At 35.5% G+C, this 22,812-nt stretch overlaps 1 protein-coding gene across 1 annotated transcript in view; it reads right to left on the minus strand.

Moving 5' to 3' along the window:
• LOC130051079 (neurogenic locus notch homolog protein 2-like) overlaps nt 1–22,812 on the minus strand; it is a 40,919-nt gene extending 18,107 nt beyond the window's left edge. The window contains exons 1-11 of the mRNA XM_056152392.1: nt 22,222–22,812; nt 17,527–17,709; nt 12,255–12,503; nt 11,486–11,740; nt 9,362–9,592; nt 8,152–8,382; nt 6,968–7,198; nt 5,576–5,806; nt 5,007–5,237; nt 1,547–1,777; nt 113–343 (exon numbers count right to left, since the gene is read on the minus strand). Of these exons, the coding sequence (XP_056008367.1) occupies nt 113–343; nt 1,547–1,777; nt 5,007–5,237; nt 5,576–5,806; nt 6,968–7,198; nt 8,152–8,382; nt 9,362–9,592; nt 11,486–11,740; nt 12,255–12,503; nt 17,527–17,709 (2,304 nt within the window). The 5' untranslated portion in view covers nt 22,222–22,812. The remainder of the gene's footprint in view (nt 1–112; nt 344–1,546; nt 1,778–5,006; nt 5,238–5,575; nt 5,807–6,967; nt 7,199–8,151; nt 8,383–9,361; nt 9,593–11,485; nt 11,741–12,254; nt 12,504–17,526; nt 17,710–22,221) is intronic.

A 22,812-nucleotide genomic window follows, 5' to 3' on the forward strand; every position in this document is an offset into this window, starting at 1 on the left:
GTTTCACCCGGTACACATGGACTTGATCTTTGAGAAACTATCAAGCAAACACACAATCACTCAATTCAATTACTACATCTCACTGTCATGTAAACCTCTGTAAAACACTCACTTTTGGAATAGGGCAACATCCATAATTTCCACTCGACAGCTTACAACATGTCTGCCCATCCTTGCATTGACTTTGACCATCAGGACATACCACATTTTCTGATCTCAGCATAGCGGGTTCTTTTTCAAACCAGTCCATAACAATATTTGTTCCTCTCATACATTTTCCAGAGGATACCTCACATTTCGTTCCTGAAGGACAGCAATGTCTGCCGTCAGAACAGCACACAGCCTGATCAAAATATCATTAAATAAAATATCTAAATCATCAAATGTTAAGGAGGTATACTACTACATTGTCATAATGACTGACTTCCTTTAAAACATGAATGAAAATATAAATTTCAGCAATATATGTAGATTCCAATCAAATTCATTGGCTCCAGCAGGAGTTTCTCCACGCAGCTCAGTTAAGGCTATCCGAGAAAATTCAGTGCTGTTATAAATGTACCTCTGTGCACTTCGCACCATATGACGTCACAATGGAAAAGTACGTCATAACGTACAGGTTCTGATAGTTGTATCGCGGGGAAAGTGTCATAATATTTTGTCGTTATTTACTAATGTTATCAAGCGATAAGCTGTATACGTGAAAACATTTCTTGTCAAATGATTATATATATTATTCCTTTATGATATCAAATAATTCTCCATTTTTGATATATAGTATGCACGAAGGTGATATCCATATTATATTGTGACCTTGAAATCACCCCTAATCTGAATGACTGATGCGTTTAAAAATTCCCTTATGAACATAAATAATATCATACTACAGAAACAGTGGCAAAGTTCAGGTTCTTCTGCTATAAAAAACATGATGAATTTTTCTGAAATATATTTTTGATACATTTATGCGTTTGAAAAGTGCAGGGAGCAATTTCTGTCTTGTATATTAACGATATGATATGTATAGGAATGTGGACAACCCCAGTAATTTGCTGATGACTGTTGATATGTTGTTAAATTATAGCATGTTTAGTTTGAGTATGTATTTGTTCCCAACACTTTTCATGTTAAGGATTTTTATTTATTTCCGAGTATATCAACAAAAATTCAGCTGATTACCCACATGAACCTTAACTTTTGTTCACAAGCAGGGCATCTTGCTGTTTTCCAAAATTAAAGTGTTACGTGATATTCAACTGACGTCACGGGAAAGTACCATGAGGGGTATTTACGGTAGCTCCGTCACAGTCAACATATGGGTAGTATCGTTTCGGTGTTTAACCGTAACAAGTGTAATGATACCTGTAAATTTGAGGTGCAATTTCATGCCATGATTATTGTGAATTTTACTATGGAAGCCCTTAACCTAACTGCGCAATTCTTTTTTTTCTTTTTTTTTTGAAGAAACTATCAAGCAAACATACACACAAGCACTCAAGTCAATTACTATATCTCACTGCAATGTAAACCTCTGTACAATACTCACTTTGGGAAGAGGACAGCATCCATAATTTCCACTGGATAGCTTACAACATGTCTGCCCATCCTTGCATTGACTTTGACCATCAGGACATACCACACTTTCTGATCTCAGCATAGCGGGTTCTTTCTCCAACCAGTCCATGACAGAAATTGTTCCTCTCATACATTTTCCAGAGGATACTTCACATTTCGTTCCTGAAGGACAGCAATGTCTACCATCAGAACAGCACACAGCCTGATCAAAATATCAAATAAATTTCTTAAAAACCAAACACTATACAACATGAACTTGGACACATGTAGATTTTTCAAACTCCTAAAAAAGTATTTCTCATATACATTCTATCTGGATTCCTCATCACCAGCATGAATATATATTGGGCCATAACATTTACATACATCACCTTCCTCTGAAACAAATATCTCTCTACATGACTGAGACCTTTCAGAAACACCCCATATATCAATACATACTCTTTGTTACAGCAAATATGTATATTAATTTCTTCCTTTCAAAACAGTGATAGTATATCAAAAATGCTTTAAGACCTATGTGGAAGAAAAGATTGCTTAAAACCATTCAAAATGTGCTCTCAAGAAAATTTGAAGAATGGCTTGCAAATATAGATATGACCTCTATCTGGATTGAAGATAACCTTGACCTACAAGGTCAACTAAAATGAAGATGTTATGTAGAAAGGTGAAGATAACGAACAGTGATCAATCTCATAACTTCTAAAATCAATACAAAATAGAGAGTTGGGCAAACACGGACCCCTGGACACACCAGAGGTGGGGATCAGGTGCCTAGGAGGAGTAAGCATCCCCTGTCGACCGGTCACACCCGCCGTGAGCCCTATATCCTGATCAGGTAAACGGAGTTATCTATAGCGGAGGTAAAGGCTGCAGATTGTGAAAAACACTACAATAACATACCCTCAACTAGCTGCAATAATGTAGCCCTCTTTGATTTTTTTTTTTTTTTTTTTTTAGGGAGAGGGCTACAACTCCTTAGGATCTCCGTAATGGTGCAAATGCGGGAGTGATTCACTCCCGCAACATTTGCGCTCATTCTAAACATTTCATGACTTTCTTTACGTAAATAAAATGATATTCTATGTTTCTTAGTCAATATATAAATTTACAACCTGCAACTTTAGATTTGTGAGGCTCTATTTTACCGTTTTCAACAATTTCGATAAATTCCAATTTCTCGATTCACATTTGTGCGCCATGTTTGATGTACTGAAGTTTCAACTTCCGGTTGTCAAGTCATTTGCATATGCCATATAAGGTAGTACTTACATCAATGGACAAGTATGGAGGCGAAAGTTATTTCGTCGGTATTGAAAAAGTTTGAATTTAATATCAAGTTAAAAACCAATCAGCAGAGTGTAAATTCTTTCTACAACAATATGCTTTTCCTTTCTTTGTCGAAGTGGCTCGAGTAACTACATTTTCGCGCTGATTGTCAATGTTTAGGCTTTTCATTAGATCCACCTACGAGGTCTCGCGATAACAAGCATGGTGGAGCAGACGAAGAATTTTGCATGCTGTACATTATATTTATTATAATGAAAAACACTTTTATTAGACATGCCCGAGCACAAAGTTGGTACTCCTTTTGGTTTAAACAACATTTGGGACTAATACACAGAGTTTATTATCGGTTATTCATAAAATTATTTTGCACCATTACAGAGATCCTATGGAATTGTAGCCCTTTCCCGAAAACGTCAGAATTGAAAAAATTGGATAGGGCTACATTATTGCAGCTAACCCTCAACCTCCACAGCATATATTAATATGTTTCACCCGGTACACATGGACTTGATCTTTGAGAAACTATCAAGCAAACACACAATCACTCAATTCAATTACTACATATCACTGTCAGGCCAAAATAAAAATATTGTTTGTTTCCCCTCGCCCGACCGAGTCTGAAAATTCACACCGACCCATAAGTTTTTATTACGCCATTCTGGTGAAGTTTTTTTTTTTAATTTTAAGAAAAATTCAAGGTCGTTTCTGGAGAAATCAGTATTTTATAATGACAAAAATTTTCTATATCTTTTTTTGTTTCAATCCAAAATTAAAAAATAATAATACAAATACAGGAGGTGTTCTGGTCCGAAATCTAGAAATTTCGCCGCCTCCAGCTGGAGGCGACATTCTCTGGCTGATTTCAAATACTTACAAGCCGAATTTAATTTTAAGCTCATAACTAATCAATAAAACGATTCTTCTTGTACTTACTAATATCGATTTTATGGGTTCTTTCATCACATAAACAGTCTCTTGAAAACATTTTATCAAACTGTCGAGCTTTGTTTTGAGTCACGAGACTCGTTTGCTCAAATGCCAGTGAAAATTCGGTTGACTACAATTGTTGGCTTCTGTTTAATATCGAATTTTGGATTGATATTTTCTTTTAATCGATATTAATAAGTACAAGAATCATGATTGTTTTATTGATTAGTTACAAGTGAGTTTAACATTGAATTCGGCTCGCAATTCGGACTAGTGATCTGCAAGATCGAGATGGAGAAATGTTGTCTATACGAGGAGCGAGGAAACAAGAGAATTCGGGGCATCCAGTGTGCAAGTTGTGTTCTTCAGTAGGGGAAAGTGTTGATATTTCGGACGGATGCGATATTTTTGACAGTCAATCGGAAGCATTCTCAATTTAACTTATTTCTGAACTAATGCTATATTTACAAACTGGAAAACACCTAATTATATGCACATGTGTAACTCAGCTCTGATTGGTTGATGTCAGCATCCATTTTGTTTGATCGGCAAAATCAAGTCCCGTTGAAACGTTTTCTGGTAAACTAGATCTACCGATATCATTTAAAAATATAATGAAAATCACTATCATATATAAATTAAGATAATGTGCAAAAAACAAAAGCATAAAATGTCAGTGAACCATAAATAAAAGACAGCAACCGAGTTTACCAATTTTATAACACCATGTGTCCAAAACTAACACCACTGTCCATAGTTTCAACATTCTCCCTAACTTTATTTAAGTGTTAGTATGTGGTATAAATAGCAGAGAAAATTCTGATGAAACCCAATGTTCGTCGAATTAACTAATATATATACATGTAGTCCAATGCCTAAGTTTAGTGGTTAGATAATGAGCATTTCCAAAATACATGAAGTACTGTCCGAAATATCGACACCTTTCCTAATTGCAAAACGTGGCAATCAAAGCAGAATTTACGCGAGAACTGACTATACGAGTTTGATGAGGAAACATGGATGATGTGCTTCACGACGTTTGGTATCGGGCATTGTTAATGGTTATGGGAATTTCATAATAAATAAAATTCTGCCAGCTAAAAAAAAAACCTTTTTACCTACCTACCGACCTTCCTCTGAAATTTAGGGTCGGGAGAGGGGAAACAAACATATTTTTAAATGTGGCCTCATGTAAACCTCTGTAAAACACTCACTTTTGGAATAGGGCAACATCCATAATTTCCACTCGACAGCTTACAACATGTCTGCCCATCCTTGCATTGACTTTGACCATCAGGACATACCACATTTTCTGATCTCAGCATTGCGGGTTCTTTTTCAAACCAGTCCATAACAATATTTGTTCCTCTCATACATTTTCCAGAGGATACCTCACATTTCGTTCCTGAAGGACAGCAATGTCTACCGTCAGAACAGCACACAGCCTGATTAAAATATCATTAAATAAAATATCTAAATCATCAAATGTTAAGGAGGTATACTACTACATTGTCATAATGGCTGACTTCCTTTAAAACATGAATGAAAATATAAATATCAGCAATATTTGTAGATTCCAATCAAATTCATTGACTAGTTGTGTGGATCAGTCATTTAACATGTCCACTGCTGATTTGTAAATCACGTGTTTGGAGTCCAGCAGGAGTTTCGTCAATTTTTTTCTTTTTTTCTTTTTTGGAGAAACTATCAAGGAAACATACACACAAGCACTCAAGTCAATTGCTACATCTCACTGCAATGTAAACTTCTGTAAAACACTCACTTTGGGAAGAGGACAGCATCCATAATTTCCACTGGATAGCTTACAACATGTCTGCCCATCCTTGCATTGACTCTGACCATCAGGACATACCACACTTTCTGATTTCAGTAAAGCGGGTTCTTTCTCAAACCAGTCCATGACAATATTTGTTCCTCTCATACATTTTCCAGAGGATACCTCACATTTTGTTCCTGAAGGACAGCAATGTCTACCGTCAGAACAGCACACAGCCTGATCAAAATATCAAATACATATCTTAAAAAACAAACACTATACAACATGAACTTGGACACATGTATATTTTTCAAACTCCTAAAAACGTATTTCTCGTATACATTCTATCTGGATTCCTCATCACCAGGAAGAATCTATATTGGGCCTTAACATTCACATACATCAACTTCCTCTGAAACAAATATCTCTCTACATGACTGAGACCTTTCAGAAACACTCCATATATCAATACATACTCTGTTACACCAAATATATAATTATATTAATTTCTTCCTTTCAAAATAGTGATAGTATATCAACATGCTTTAAGACGTATGTGGGAGAAAAGATTGCTTAAAACCATTAAAAATGTGCTCTCACGAAAATTTGAAGAGTGACTTGCAAATATAGATATGATCTCTACAAGGTCAACTAAAATGAAGATGTTATTTAGCTATAAATTCATCATTTTTTGTACATCCTTTTCTGCTATTCCTAACTATGCATTTAGATATTATACAGTATCAGCAAACTTACACATAGATACTATATACTAGGTTTGGCCCCACCCTGGGGTCAGAACCCCTACTCTGGGGGTCATCAATTTTACAATTTTGGTAAAGAACTACCTGTTCTTTCTAAATATCTATTTACTTTCAATTTAGTATCAATAGCACTAAAGAAGATTTAATTTAAGTGTTTTACACATAAACACTAGTCTATATACCAAGTTTGGCCCCGCCCGAGGATCATGAAATTTAAAATCTTGGTAGAGGTCTTCCTGTTCTACATCACTATGCATTTAGTTTTTCTTACACGAGGAGAGACTATTGAAAATTGGTCAATTTTGGGCAGTTTTTGCCCCACCCCTAGGGCCCCAGGGGTGCTGAAGTCATGAAATATACAATTTACGTCCCCATTGTCCTAATGATACTTCATACCAAATTTGAAAAGAATTGGAATGGTAGTTATTAAGAAGAAGTTAAAAATGTTCAATTTTTATCGCATGACGACAGACGACAACCAATTGCAATAGGTTACCTGAGTTTACTCAGGTGACCTAATATGCTTCACCAGGTACACATGGACTTGATCTTTGAGAAACTATCAAGCAAACACACAATCACTCAATTCAATTACTACATCTCCCTGCAATGTAAACATCTGTAAAATACTCACTTTGGGAAGAGGACAGCATCCGTATCTTCCACTCGACAGCTTACAACATGTCTGCCCATCCTTGCATTGACTCTGACCATCAGGACATACCACATTTTCTGATCTCAGCATAGCAGGTTCTTTTTCAAACCAGTCCATAACAATATTTGTTCCTCTCATACATTTTCCAGAGGATACCTCACATTTCATTCCTGAAGGACAGCAATGTCTACCGTCAGAACAGCACACAGCCTGAAAAAAATATCATTAAATAAAATATCTAGATCATCAAATGTTAAGGAGGTATACTACTACATTGTTATAATGGCTGACTTTCTTTACAACATGAATGAAAATCGCTAAAACGCATCAAAGATGCGTATAGCCGAGTTGCAGTCTGGAAAATTATGCATGCTTGCATTAACGAAGTAAAAACATGCACGTATTTAATGTTTATAAGTATGAAGCTTTGAATGGCCGCAATAGGTACATGTATTTAGTGTGATAATGACCTTGACCTTTGTCCTTTGCATTTCAAAAGCAACATGAATCTTGAATGTCATCAGGATTTGAAGTCTGATAAACATGCACCAGCATGTACATGTATAAAAGTTAGAGGCAAGCTCAAATCTACAGTATATAGTGAAAAAGAAAAACCTTTGACCCTTTTGACTTCAAAATAAATAGGAACCTTCCTCTTTTAAAAGTTTCACAAAGATGCCCCTAGTAGTATGAGAGTTAGAGTCTGGACAAGCTCAAATCTATGGCATTTAGTGACAAAGTGACCTTTGACCTCAAAATAAATAGGAACCTTCCTCTTTTGGATGTGATCATGTTATGTAAGTCTCACAAAGATGCACCAAAAAGTATGAAAGTTAGAGAACGGACAAGCTAATTCTGGATGCCACCCGCCTACCCGACTGGACGCCCAATATTCGCCAATTTAAAAGCCAAGATTTGCTACGCAACTAGGCTAAAAATTTAAATATCAGCAATATTTGTATATTCCAATCAAATTCATTGACTAGATGTGTGGCTCAGTCATTTAACATGTCCACTGCTGATTCGTAAATCATGTGTTTGGAGTCCAGCAGGAGTTTCTCCAATTCTTTTTTTTTTGGAGAAAATATCAAGCAAACATACACACAATCACTCAACTCAATTACTACATCTCCCTGCAATGTAAACCTCTGTAAAATACTCACTTTAGGAAGAGGACAACATCCATAACTTCCACTCGACAGCTTACAACATGTCTGCCCATCCTTGCATTGACTCTGACCATCAGGACATACCACACTTTCTGATCTCAGCATAGTGGGTTCTTTCTCCAACCAGTCCATGACAGAAATTGTTCCTCTCATACATTTTCCAGAGGATACCTCACATTTCGTTCCTGAAGGACAGCAATGTCTACCGTCAGAACAGCACACAGCCTGATCAAAATATCAAATAAATATCTTAAAAAACAAACACTAGGCAACATGAACTTGGGCACATGTAGATTATTCAGACTGTTAAAAACACATCTGTATTTCTCTTAAATACATTCTATCTAGATTTCCTCGACACCAGCAAGAATCTATATTGGGCAACAACATTCATCTATATCGCCTTCCCCTGAAACAAATATCACTCTACATGACTGAGACATTTCAGATCGATACATACTATTTATTAGAACAAATATGCACTTCAATTTCTTTCTTTCAAAAGAGTGACAGTATATCAACATGCTTTAAGATGTATGTGGGGGAAAAACATTGCTTAAAACCATTCAAAGTGTGCTCTCAGGAAAATTTGAAGAATGGCTTGCAAAGATGAATATGACTACCGTCTGGATTGAAGATAACCTTGACCTACAAGGTCAACTAAAATGAAGATGTTATGTAGCTATAATGGAGGTAAAGGCTGCAAATTGTGAAAAACACTACAATAACATACCCTCGACTAATCTTAGCAAGATTCATCGAGGCTGGATATTTGGACTGGTGGCCATATGCAACAGCTTAAAAAATAACCAACTTTATTTACTGTGGGATTTACATCATGTAAAGGTAAGAAATGCATGTTTCATTGTTATAGAGGGTTAATAGGATATCTAAGGGGAAAAGTTGAAGCGGACAGGAAATTAAGTTTAATCCATTTTAATCGCAACAAGCAGCCGAAGTTCGGGCAAGATTTCCCGAATCACTTTGTGTGACACTGGTCTGAGATTCGGAAGAGGAGTCAGTCCAAATATCCAGCCTTGACGAATCTCACTGAAATTAACCCTCAACCTCTGCAACATACAATATCCTTCGTCTGCTACACATTGACTTAGTCTATTTCATTGAGAAACTATCAAGCAAACACACAATCACTCAACTCAATCACTACATCTCACTGCAATGTAAGCCTCTGTAAAATACTCACTTTGGGAAGAGGACAACAACCATATCTTCCACTTGACAGCTTACAACATGTCTGTCCATCCTTGCATTGACTCTGACCATCAGGACATACCACACTTCCTGATCTCAGCATATCGGGTTCTTTCTCAAACCAGTCCATGACTAAACTTCTACCCCTGATACATTTTCTAGAGGAACTGTCACAGACAGTATCTTCAGGACACCAATGTTTACCATCAGAACACCAAACAGCCTGAAAAGCAAAAACAAAATTCTGCAACTTGTATGCATGTAGTTCATAAAACAGATGCTTCATACCAAATTTGAAAAGAATTGGAATGGCAGTTATCAAGAAGAAGTTAAAAATTTCTATTGTTCACACATTTAATAACTGGCCATTTTGGACCCATCCTGATACCTGATCCCTAGGATCATCAAATTTACTTTTGGTAAAGGACTGCCTCCTCTTTCTAAATATCCATTTACTTTCAATTTAGTATCAATAGCACTAAAGAAGATGTTACTTTTAAAAAGTGTTTTACACATAAACACTAATTATACTAAATTTGGCCCCACCCTGGGGTCAGAACCCTTACCCTGGGATCATGAAATTTACAGTTTTGGTAGAGGCCTTCCTGCTCTACATTATGATGCACTGAGTTTTTCTTACACATGTGTGGTTGCAGAAAAGATTTTTGAAAGTTGGTAAATTTTGGACAGTTTTTGCCCCATCCCTCAGGTCCTAGAGATGCAGGAGACCTGAAATTTACACTTTATGTCCCACTTGTTCCAAAGATGCTTCATACCAAATTTGAAAAGAATTGGAACGGTAGTTATCAAGAAGTTAAAAAAGTCCAATTGTAAATAATTTAATTCTTATTGTATTCTAGTCTCTGATTGGTCAAATTCCAATTGAGAAATGCAGGTTGTTTTGGTATAATTTGGTTTGGTATGGGGACACACCCCCTTGACAACCAGCTGCTGGAACTATTTTTTTCTCTTTCTAAATTTACATCACAGCACTGTTTTCAGCCTTCTATGGAACAGAAAGTCAATGGGAGCAATAAGATACTTTGGTTTAATACACATATTATTTTTTCGTTGTCGATTAGCATCTACTTGCAAGCAAATCACTGTTGTGAAACATCTTTCTCTGTATGATGGTCGAATAATAGATTAAAGCAAAGATATTACATTCGAATTAATGATTTACCAAGTTAGCATTGTCCTGTTATTTTGAAATACATTTCTCACTGGGGAAGGGGGGGGGGATTGTTTTATTGCTTGATCCGCCTTTTAACAAAGCAAACGGAAAATCATACATCACATTTTATCACATGACGTCGGAAAGATTAACATGTGGATCATGATTTTTCAATAATTTATTGCTTATACATATTTCCTTACTTCGGATTTACTATTTGAGACAATGCTGCATGCAAAGGTAAGTTTTCATGTAGTAGAAATTTTCTTACTTTGGGTAGGCCTAAACAATGCAATTTCCCATATTTTCTCAATCTGTCGGAGATGAGCGACTTCAAAGTCGATCTCTAAAGGGCAGTGAAATACGCACCGCAAGCATAGCCTACACATATTTTCTGTCATGACAAACTTCACCTTCGATACAATATTTTGATAAATAGGCTACGTAGAACTAAGATTAAAGATGGCTGACTTCATAGCTAGACGCATCATCGTTGTTGCTAAGTGAATCAGTGAATCGCAGCTCAGTTGACTTGTATTTTTCCGTATTTATGCACATTTTGATAAACGAAGGTTAATAGTACCTTTAGGGGACTTGCATTAAATTATATGGAATGACTTTAATTCTGGGGCATATTACACGAGTATAACCTGGTTTGCGTCAGCTTACGCTTTTTTTTGGTGAGTAAATGTTGTTTATTGGCATTTATAAAGCGTAAACTGACTCAAACCTGGTTATACTCGTATATTATGGCCCGGAATTAAAGTAATTCCTTAAACGAACCACAGACAAAGGACGACACACAACAATGGACGCAGTCCAATTGTAATAAGTCACCTGAGTGACTCAGGTGACCTAAAAACAGGGCGTCTACATATTGAAATATATCTTCAATATGTAAATGGCCTGTCAAGTTGATACAAGTATTTCTTAATGAGATACCTTAAATTCTTTCTCTTCTATTTTGACCATGTCTATGCTGATCTTATGTAAAATTTCTTTGTCTCCCAGTCCGACCATATCCACGCTTCCACTGTCTTCCACTTTGACCATGTCCACAATTCCTTTATTTTCTATCCTCACCATGTCCATGCTGATCTTGCCTAAACTCACTCCTCTTCCGATACATTTCTTTGCCTGAAGGTCACACTTTGTTCCCTGGGGACAGCAGTGAATGTGATCAGAACAGCAGACAGCCTGTAATGGTTAAGTAGTAGTCTATAGAATCATATAGACAGCCTGTAGTGGTTAAGTAACAGTCTATAAAATTATAGACAGTCTGTAGTGGTTAAGTAGCAGTCTATATAATCATACAGACAGCCTGTAGTGGTTAAGTAGCAGTCTGCATAATCATAGACAGTCTGTAGTGGTTAAGTAGCAGTCTGTAGAATCATATAGACAGTCTGTAGTGGTTAAGTAGCAGTTTGTAGAATCATATAGACAGTCTGTAGTGGTTAAGTAGCAGTTTATAGAATCATAGACAGTCTGTAGTGGTTAAGTAGCAGTCTATAGAATCATATAGAAGAGGATTTACTTTAGAAATAATTACAGATACTAAATTTCTTTATATTTTGTTTCCAAAATGTCTCAAATTTAACTGTAGTGTGTAATATGGCCCTTGCACATACAAATTCAGTAAATAGTTCCATGAAATTTTACAAAAAGACAGGTAACTCTCAAATCAAGTAAGCTAAAAACAACTTGAACACACATCCTCTATAGGGCAGCAGCCGTATCTTCCGCTAGCCAGGAGACAACATGTCTGCCCATCTTCACACTCCGAGGCTCCGTCAGGACACATCACAGACGACGCATCACCACGCCCCCTGGGTTTGGTGGCAGGAAGTTTCTCAAACCAGTCCAACACAAAATTGTCGCCTTGTGCCACACATTTGCCGGCAGCAACATCACATTTCGTGTTTGAAGGACAACAGTGTATGTGATCACTGCAGCAGACGGCCTTAAAAAAAAATACAATGTGTGCAAAGTCATTACCCAGGCATGTTTTAATTTGTACAAAAATTCATCCATATTTAAGGAGGTATGCTATACCAAAGAAATTTGATAATGATGAAAAGTGGAGGATATGTACAACATTTTGAAATTGAAAACTTTCAGATTTTACTTTATTTAGTCAATAAATGCAGTTTTAGTAGAAAGCAATCTGAAAAAAATTTAAAACCCTTGCTGGACTCGAACATGCGATCTACAGTTCAGTAGTTGACGTGCTAACCTACTGAGCTACACAGCTACGCGAGAATTTTTTTAATCGATAGACATATATTGCTGATATTCATATTTTCATCCATGTTTTAAAAGAAAGGTAGCCATTATGACGATGTAGAGTACCTCCTTAATACATGTATAAAATATTTCAGGAAGTATGATCTTATTTTTTCAAAATGATGTAATAATATCAAGGATGACAGCAGGAAAAGTAGTTTATGAAGCGTTTCAAAATTCCCCCATAGATATCTACATAAATATATGTATTTCACACTAATTTCTGTACAATATGTGTGATTTACACTTTCAAAGAAAATACTTGAATGTGAATGGTTGCATCAAGAAACACATTAAGCCAATGAGTCACTGTCCCTTACCTAAGTCACCCTGCTGTTGTTCAGCTGTTAATTGTTATCAAATTTTAAAACATTCTTTCATTAATCAAAAATTTTGACCCCCATCTTGTGACCCTATCGTAGCCCCAAAGGGTCACAGCATACCCAAACTTGAATTCACACAACATGGGGAAGCAGCCTTAATAATTAACACCAATAAATAAATACCATATATACATCAGGATATATAATATTATATTAGATTTTCTTAAAAGTAAGTCAAATGCCAAGGTCAAGCTCCCAAGGTTAGAAACTTTGTTACTGGACAAAAACCTTTTGCCATATTGCATATGAAATATGATAACCACCCACTATTCAGAAGTTATAAGTAAGGCCAAGTAAAATTAATTAGTAGATTATCAGTCAAACTTCACAAAAAAATGGGGCGGGTGGGAGGATTTTATTTTTTATTTTACGCCATGGTATTCTTGACCTCGAAAATGCCTTCTCTCATTGAGAAAAGGCTTTATAAATCATAATTACATGTGTATTTGGGTTTCTAAAAGGCAAAGTGAAACAATTAAAGTACGTTTACGATACCGGACCGGACATAAAAATATCCGGAAATCGTAATTTTGAAAAATAAAAAAAATCGGGGCGGGGCGATTTTCGAGGGGCGGGCGGGAATGATAATCTACTAATTAATTTTACTTGGCCTAACATTAAAGTTTTGAAATTCAAGTCAAATTCAAAATCAAGATCACTAGGTCAAAGATCAAGTATTTAATGCAAGGACTAACTAAAACCATAAGGAATCTTTATGGAAATTATGATAGTCCTACTTTAAATAGTTAATCAGGAGATATTGAATAGGTTAGATTTTCTTAAAAGTTGGTCAAACTCAAATGTCAAAAGTTTGGAACTGAAAAAAAGTCTTGTCACAAGGAATGTGCAATATAGAATATGAGTCCTATATCACTCACCATTCAAAAGTTATATGAGCCAGGTAAAAGTTTCAGACAGACAGACAGACGGAACTATACGATATTGACTATAGTCGTGGGAGTATTAAAAAAAACTTGAATTCACACAACTTGGGGACAATATTGCATTTGACTAGTGTAGCCCTACTACTGTTGAAAACAATTTGTTTTGATTATAATTTCCTGTATATTCCCATATAACACTTTCATCCTCCATTGTGACCCCAACCTATCCCCAGGTCTATAAACTGAACCAACTTGAATTTGAGCTACCAGAAGATACTTGCATATCATCAATATGCTTAATCATGGCCCTGCTGTTGTTGAGATGAAGTTTTAAAAATTGTTTCCTTTTACATTCCCATGTAAAAAAAATTGATCCTCTATACTGTGCCCCCACTCTCCTTCAGGCGGCCACAATCTGAACAACCTAGAATCTGCATTAGCTGCAAATACTTGCATATTAACATTTCTAATCATGGTCCTGTTGCAGTTCTACAAAAATTTCTAAATCTGCATGTAAAACTTTGATCCCTTATTGTGGTCCCATCCTACCCCTGGAGTCATGATTTTAAAAAAATGTCTGGAAGTTTTCATGTCAATTTTAACTTTTCTAGCCCAGTGGTTCTCGAGAAGGTTTTAGATAACCACACCCTATTTTTGCCTTTTCTTGATTATCTGCATTCTTTGAAAGGAAGCTTGTAGCCCTTTATTTAAACAACCAATGAATCTCCTATACCCAAGGACGACTTGTACCGTTAGTTTAATTGAAATTGCCAGGGCCAGTGGTTCTTCAGAAGAAGATGAAAATGTGAAATTGTTTATAACATAGACAATAGACAAATTAGTTCACTTGAGCCTTCAGCTAAAGGTGAACTAAAAACAATGTTTTCCTTGTATTCATGAGTAAATATCACACATATCTAGCAACAGGAAACATTACTCGACAAAAGGTGATAATCATTAAATCAAATGCCTGAAGATGGTAAATATGCTCACTATTCACGGAAGATATTTGAAAGACGTATCATTTCAATGAGTATTTTAAATAAATGCAGCGTATTACAGCAATACAAGAGAATGAAAATTGATTATGTAAAGAAACATATTGGTAGCACGACAGGAGCCACGTCTGTCTAGGTTAAGGAGGTATGCTACACCAGAGAAATTTGATGTAGATAAAAAGTGGAGGATATATGTACAACAATATTTTGAAATTGAAAATTTTCAAATTTACTTTATTTTGTCAAAAAATACAGTTTTAGAAGAAGGTAATCTGAAAAAAATTAAAAACCCCTGCTGGACTCAAACCTGCGACCTACAGTTCAGCAGTCGGTATTCTAACCTACTGAGCTACTCGGCTAGGTATTTAAGTGGAAAAAGGAAAAGTCAAATATTGCTGATAACGATTTTTTCATCCATGTTTTTGCAGAAAGTCAGCTATTATGATGAAGTAGAGTTACCTTAATGAAGGCTAGCCGCTTTCAGTGTAAATCAAAAGTGCTTTAGTTGAACTTGAGGGTAAAATCCCTATTATTTCCTGGACAATTAAGTTTTAAAAGTCAAGATAACCTGAAATTCTAGTCTCAAAAAGTCAAACAGGAAAAACATATACACTATGTATACCAATTAATGCATAATTATACCATGCACTTAAGAAGTGGATGGCAATGCAAGTCGCCACAGGATACACCACCCTCATGTTTCTCTTAATTAATCTGTCTAGGATTCCCAACTTTGATATTAATAACGAGGCCCACTCAGAGAGCATCAAATTCAACCTTTGAAAGTTTTGAAAAACATTAGATAAGACTTCAAGTATATATGTAGCAATTTTCAGAAATTCAGTAATTATGTATAAAAAACTTGCCCAGGAAATTATTGGAGATTTAAAATTTAACATTATAAACATCCTTATTAGGACTAATTAATTTACTCTCTAAAACTTGTGTTTATATTAACGATGTCATCTTATTAAACACACTCAGTTTTATTGTTTAAAACTAAAAGCATTCCATTTATCGATATTTAAATTCACTCTGTTCTTTCCTGAATAATTTGCAATTCAAACCAAAGACTATTTTCTCATATATATACTTTCATTTTTGTCCAGTCCGGACTATTTAAAATATTGAATCCAGTGTTAGAAATTGGTTTAAAACTTGGTATAGACCACGGGTCTATGCCAAAACAAGATGACATAGACCTCATGGAATTGGCATAGACCGCAACATTGAAAAAAAAAATAACACAAATTTAAAACATTTTCATTTACTTCTAAAGTACTTAGAAAGCATATTTTCTTTACATTTTCATAACAATATCCTTAAATCTAGAAAGTCAGCATAGACAATTTAGTCTATCTCAATTACAATTGGCATAGACCAGTGTTATTTGACATAGACGTCTGCACAATCAAAACGTGGTATTCTCAATATGGATGTCATCACAGTGGAAAGCATTGAAAAGTGAATCTTGTTGTTTTTCATATCGTGAAAAACAAAACAGCATGCAGGCAACATAACAATGTAACATTGTATTAGCAAGGTAAACACATTAGTAAATAGAATGAAATGCATTTCAGTTTTTGAAAGTTCTAATAATATTTATAGGTTATAGACTTTGTATGGGAAAATATGACGACTGAGATTTTTGGCGCGTAGACGGACCGAGCTTGCGAGGTCCGTCCGCGACAAAAAACGAGGTCGTCATATTTTCCCATACGAAGTGTATAACCTTTTTATTATATACTTTCAATTTCATTTAGAAACTAACAATAATTTATTTTTAACAATTTCTTGATTGGTTTAACTGAGTAAAAGATGGAAAACACGAAAAATTTGAAAATTAACGATGTAGTAATTTGCTTGTGTATTGATTGTGACGTAATGTTTGCGGGCCGGAATGTTTCCGGGCATATATCATGTGATATATGCCCGCAAACTTTTAAAGAAAAGAGAAGAGATGAAATTGAAAGTATATAATAAGAGACAGTATACCTTGATCCTCTTCATAACTTCATAACTAGTCTGATATATTTTTCACGGAGTGCCAACACACTCCATTCAATATGTTGGTGTGAAGCGGATCAAGGTATCATGTCGTATACTTTCAAAAACTGAAAGACTTTTCTTAGATACTATAGTTATTACAGATATTAAGTGAAGAAGACAATGTAATTAAAATCGTCTCCTCAATCCACAACTTTATTTTCATATTGTCTCAGTGATAATATAAAAATAAAGGACAGGATCGAGGAGCTGATTATAATCAGATTGGTGAAAATGATATCAAGAATCTACAACCAATAAAAAGCACTAAAATGTGTGACACTGACTTACTACAATACACCCTCCACCCCCCTTCCTCTCTCCTTCACCCCGTACCCATGCATCCACCCCACCTTCAAAATCCCCTTTTACCCATCAGTGCTCCTTACATTTGCTAGGGGACAGCATCCATATTCCCCGTTATTTTGTCCACAGCAGGTTCTGCCATTGGGACAAACAGATTTCCCATCTTTACAGGACACTCCGGAGACAGGCTGTTCCTTAGGTTGGAAGTAGAGCGTATCGCAATAAACAACCACCACCACCAGCGGCATAAGCAGTAAACCCCGCATCTATTTTTAAAAAATTGAAATATTCATTATCATATGATAGATATATATATATTACACTCTTATGATCCATAGGTGCACAATTTCTTGGGCAATTTTTAGCCTGTGTGTGCTTTAGGGACGAGATTAAAAGATCGGTTAAAGAATCATTATATTATTATCTGGAGGCCAGTTCTAGCCCATTCAAGGCTGATCTGAACAATCAAATCTTCAATCTATATAGTGCATGGGGAGGGGCACCTCTGATATTTAATAAAATTCAAAAAGGGACAACCTGTGAAAAGTTTTCAATAGTACATTCACTATTGTTACCATTGGTTATCTATTTCAATATCTGAAATTGCTAGAAGCCTGTATTGCATGTGATAAACTTGAAATACTATATATCAATATGACAATATAATATTTTTTTAAAACCTTAGCTGTCTTAAAATGGGATCACTTCAAATTAAATAGACATGCAGACTATATACTTATCATACTGATCAACTCAATATGACATTCATGTACATGTTACCTTGCACAGTTCAGTGGTCAATTACTTGATAAAAGTCTTTTAAAACAAGTTTCAGATAAACCCGTGATCACAATTTATCTTTAATGACATGCATTAATCTACCTTCATATAACACTGCTATGTCTACTACAGTACTAAGTTTAGATAACGACTACTATTTTATCACTTTGGCCATGACCTCCTTGCAGCGCTCCAAGTGATTGCTGCATTATCTGACTAACATATATCACGATTGTCAACATCAGAGATAGCTTGGTCACAAGATATATAATATCTTACGATGAACTCTATCAAATTTTGATAGCAAGACATGTCTTTCTCACTTTGTCGGTATAATCACAATTATAACAGGAAGGGAGAAAATGCAACGGACCAGACCGGGATTCGAACCCAGGTCCCTGAATCTCAATCTAGTCAGGTGCTCTACTAACTGAACTATCTGGCTATATCAGTGACCAAACTCAGCTGACCGCTACACAATCAAGATTTTTTTTTAGATCTAACGGTAAAGGAATATACAACTGCAATTGTAATTCATGAATATTTTGACATGTTGAAATTGACAGAAAAGTTAAATATATTACATTAATGTGTGAATTAAATAAGTTGTATCTATAAGTTGTTTGCAATGCATTATGGGCGATATAAAAAAAATGGAAACATAATTATGGTAATTTCTGCATAAATGAATTGGTTCTTTTACTGCTTACACAATTAACACCTTATATGTTTTCATTGTTTATAATATGTTGTACGGTGTGACCGTTGAGACGAGTGAAGCCCATTAACATCTTGCAACACGACTTTTATAATTATCCGCCTCTTCATTTAACGAGGGAAATATTACGCGCTTGGTGTAAACAGTTACAAATTGTGACGTCATATTAGCTGCAATGTGTTTTCTTCTCTCAAACCAAACAAAAACAAAACGTTTGAAGCTATGAGAAAGCTTGTCTGGAATTTAAAAACGTAAATTGTACTTTCTAAATAATCTAATTATTTTAATTACGGGATTGTCAATGAAGTATACCGCAGTGACGGCGACATTTTTCCGGAGGCATTATGGGTAGTCCCCATCATTTTTCAGTTGATGAAGAGCAAATCACGTGACTCAATTGCGTAATCATTGGAGTGAGCTTGTCGCGTCGCTTCGCTTCATGATGCGAGCTTCGTTCGCTATTATGTAATAAAATCAACTTTGAAATTTATTCCTCAAGTTGATTGATTGTTTTTTTAAGTCCTGTCGAGAATTGTTCACTCATATTGATCGAGACGTCACCAGCTGTACGTAAAGTACCACAAAGTTAGACTAATACTTATAGCGCTCAGGGCCATAGCAGTGAGGGTTCTTTATCGTGTCAACGCCTGCCACAACACGGGACCTCCGTTTTTAAGGTCATATCCGAAAGACCCGTGATTCTTACTTCTAAATGCTGAGCGTTTGGTGAAGGAGCAATCACTACCTACGTTAATGTCTTAGGTTTAACGCTGCAGCCGTGGCACAAGTAGGGCTCGAACTTACGACCTCCTGGTTACAAAGTGAACGCTCTACTACTGAGCTACCAGAAGCAGTAAATAGAGCTGTTTAATACATTATGTGATTGATCAAAAACAATGAAGATCAATTTTTCCCCTTTTAAATTTTGACAGGTGTTATTCTTATATTTTCCCCTTTATAAAAATCTTTGTGTCGAATGTCTGTTCTCAACTCTCGCTAATATATACAACATTGGGCAAATCAATTTTGGCAATATCTTCTCTAACTTGTTTAGGAATTTCCTGGTTTACATTCAATGATTAAATTCCAAATAGCCACTAAAAATTAATTATTATCATTGAGAAAACTTTAACATATAGATACAAGAGTTTACGTTTTCGGTTTTCTTTTATTGATACTGATGTTACTGTATGTAAATCTCTTAACAAGCTTAAGGGCAGGGTTTTATCCAGCACCTAGATGTTATTACCCATTTTAAATTTAAGGGGAATTTTTGAGAATGCAGTCATGAGCTAGCTTCCAGGGGATGGGGGTGGGGGACATCCATGGAATATAATATCCACAGATTCTTACAGCCATATAAATTGATCGATTACTCATTTTATCTATATTGCAAGTCTGGCAATATTATAGAAAATGACTTAGAATATATAAAAATGATTTTTGTTGAAAATTCTCATACAATTTTGTCAAGTTTCTACAAATGAAGGGGATTTTTTATCTGTGGAATGTGAAATATCCATTTGTTGCCAAAGGGAAAAGGTAACCTTTTACTGGTAGTAAAAACAACCTAGATAAATCCCTTTAAAAGGTTTTTCAAACTATATAAGGCTGGGGTGAATAAAATTTATATCCGTGTTTCAAAGACTATTAAGTATAGCCAGATATTGAAGAATGCATTCATATGCCATATTTGGGTTTTATGCAGCTTTTACCTGTAGAATTGAAATTAAAACAAAATAAAATCGTTTCAGGACACTGTAACTATAAAATTTTAATGTAAAAATTGTTTATGCTGGCTTCTTCAAAAAACAACATCTGAGCCAAATCTTACCAGACATTGCAATTTCTGTGTCGCAATCTCCAAGGATGTAAAGCTGGTGTTAAATCTACTGCCTTAGTACAGTACCATGGTATGACCTTTAGACCAATTCAACTTCATTAGTAGATTAATATCATCTAATATGGGGCAGGTGGGAGGATTTTATTTTTTAATTTCTAATCCCGAGAAAAAAAATTAATGACAAAAGGCATCACACAAAGTGTTAATCAAGTTAACATTCAAAGAATCCTTGGTAGAAGATATAAAACCAACATTCTGTGACTTTAATCATTCACTCATGTCACTGGGAAGCAAGTTTGTTTGAAATCGTAATTTTTGTGAAAACAAAAAAATTGGGGTGGGCCCTTTTTTGAGGGGCGGGCGGGGATGATAATCCATCAATTAATTTTAATTGGCCTTACCTTGTAGTATGTAGGTAACGGTAACCTGGTATGGAATCCCTACCAACAGTCCCTAACACATTATGTGTATGTGAATCCAATAAGCCATATGGCTCACGGAAATAAAGAAACTGAAACCCTAACACATTGTTACTGGAGAGTGTCCCCAGGAGAAGCAACAAAGTTTGTCAAGGAAAATAGCTATGATTGAGAGAACACCGGGCTGTGTATCCTCATTGATAGAGGATGTAGACTGGAAGCCTCTTAAATTGTCACCATATTAAGATCTCTGCTACTCATGATGTACAAATTTAGATCAGTGACCTGATAAATGTCCTAGCATCATCTTAAATGACACAAGGAGATACTCGGACATTGAAACGGCAGGTACCGTCAGCTAGCTATCAACATTCCGTGATGAGTAAAAGTTTTCTTACTTCCCAAGAACCATCGCGGACTGGCACAGCCTGCCAGAATATGTTAAAAAAGCCAGTACCATAGAGGGTTTCAAGGAACGGCTAACCAACACTATGGCTCCTTCCAAACACCCATAAGGAACCAGGAAGCTCTACTATCAACTTCTTTTTTTTTTTTTTTTTTGTAAATATGAGGCTTTTAGCTGTGTTTGACGTGCTATTAAGTAATTAATAGTCTGTTAATATAAAGCAGCACTTTCAAGAAAGAAGATGAAAAAATTAATGTAAATGGCCGGGATTTAAAGTGGATGTACATACAACGAGAAAAAATTGAAAATTTTTGAATTAGTTTGTGCAGGACTTATGGATTTTCAACATGATCCCAGATCATTCTATAATTCAGACTCAAAATAGGATATTTAAATAAAGCATTACCCTTAAACAATTTTCCCGAAATGATGACTGTGCATCCACAATCCTTAATCTTTTATCAACTTTTTGTGTGTGTTTGTAAGCAAAACGTAACATGCATGGTCTTAAAAAAACCAATCTTTTTTTTTTTAACTAGTCTTGCCGAACATACAAATTAATGCCTTTGTGCAAAAATCATGAGAAAGTGAAAGTAGACAATAGAGTTATACCTGTAGTTTGGTTCACCTTGCAGTATGATAAGTCTACGCGTTCTCAGAATGTAGTGATTACGGACAAGTTCGCTGTGCAACAGAGACGAAAAAGGTGTTTTTATCACTCTATTCGTGATCACATGCAACGATATTCTTCTGTCACATGACAGTAGGGCACGTGACACCGCAACCAGTGCCACAACATTACGGTTTCAGTACAACTCGCCCCCAAGACAAATAAGCTTCTAGGACGAATGCTACCCTAGAGAAATTTGATGTGGATGAAAAGTGGAGGATTTGAAGAAAAATATTTTGAAATTGAAAACTTTGAAATTTACTTGAATTGGTAAAATAACAAAATGCAGTTCTAGCAACAACAACAAAAAAAAAAAATCAAAAAAAATCTGGAAAAAGAAAGGGTGGGTGTAAAAAAGAAATAAATAAGAGCCCTGCTTGACTCGAGAACCCGTAATCTACGGTTACAGATGCAGTCGACATGCTGATTATAACCTACTCAGCTATATATGTAATATAGGAACATATTGCTGATATTTATATTTTCATCCATGTAAGCCATTATAAATATGTAGTATACCTCCCTAATGATAA

Source organism: Ostrea edulis, chromosome 10 (genome assembly GCF_947568905.1).
Source record: "Ostrea edulis chromosome 10, xbOstEdul1.1, whole genome shotgun sequence".
In the NCBI taxonomy this organism is placed as follows: domain Eukaryota; kingdom Metazoa; phylum Mollusca; class Bivalvia; order Ostreida; family Ostreidae; genus Ostrea; species Ostrea edulis.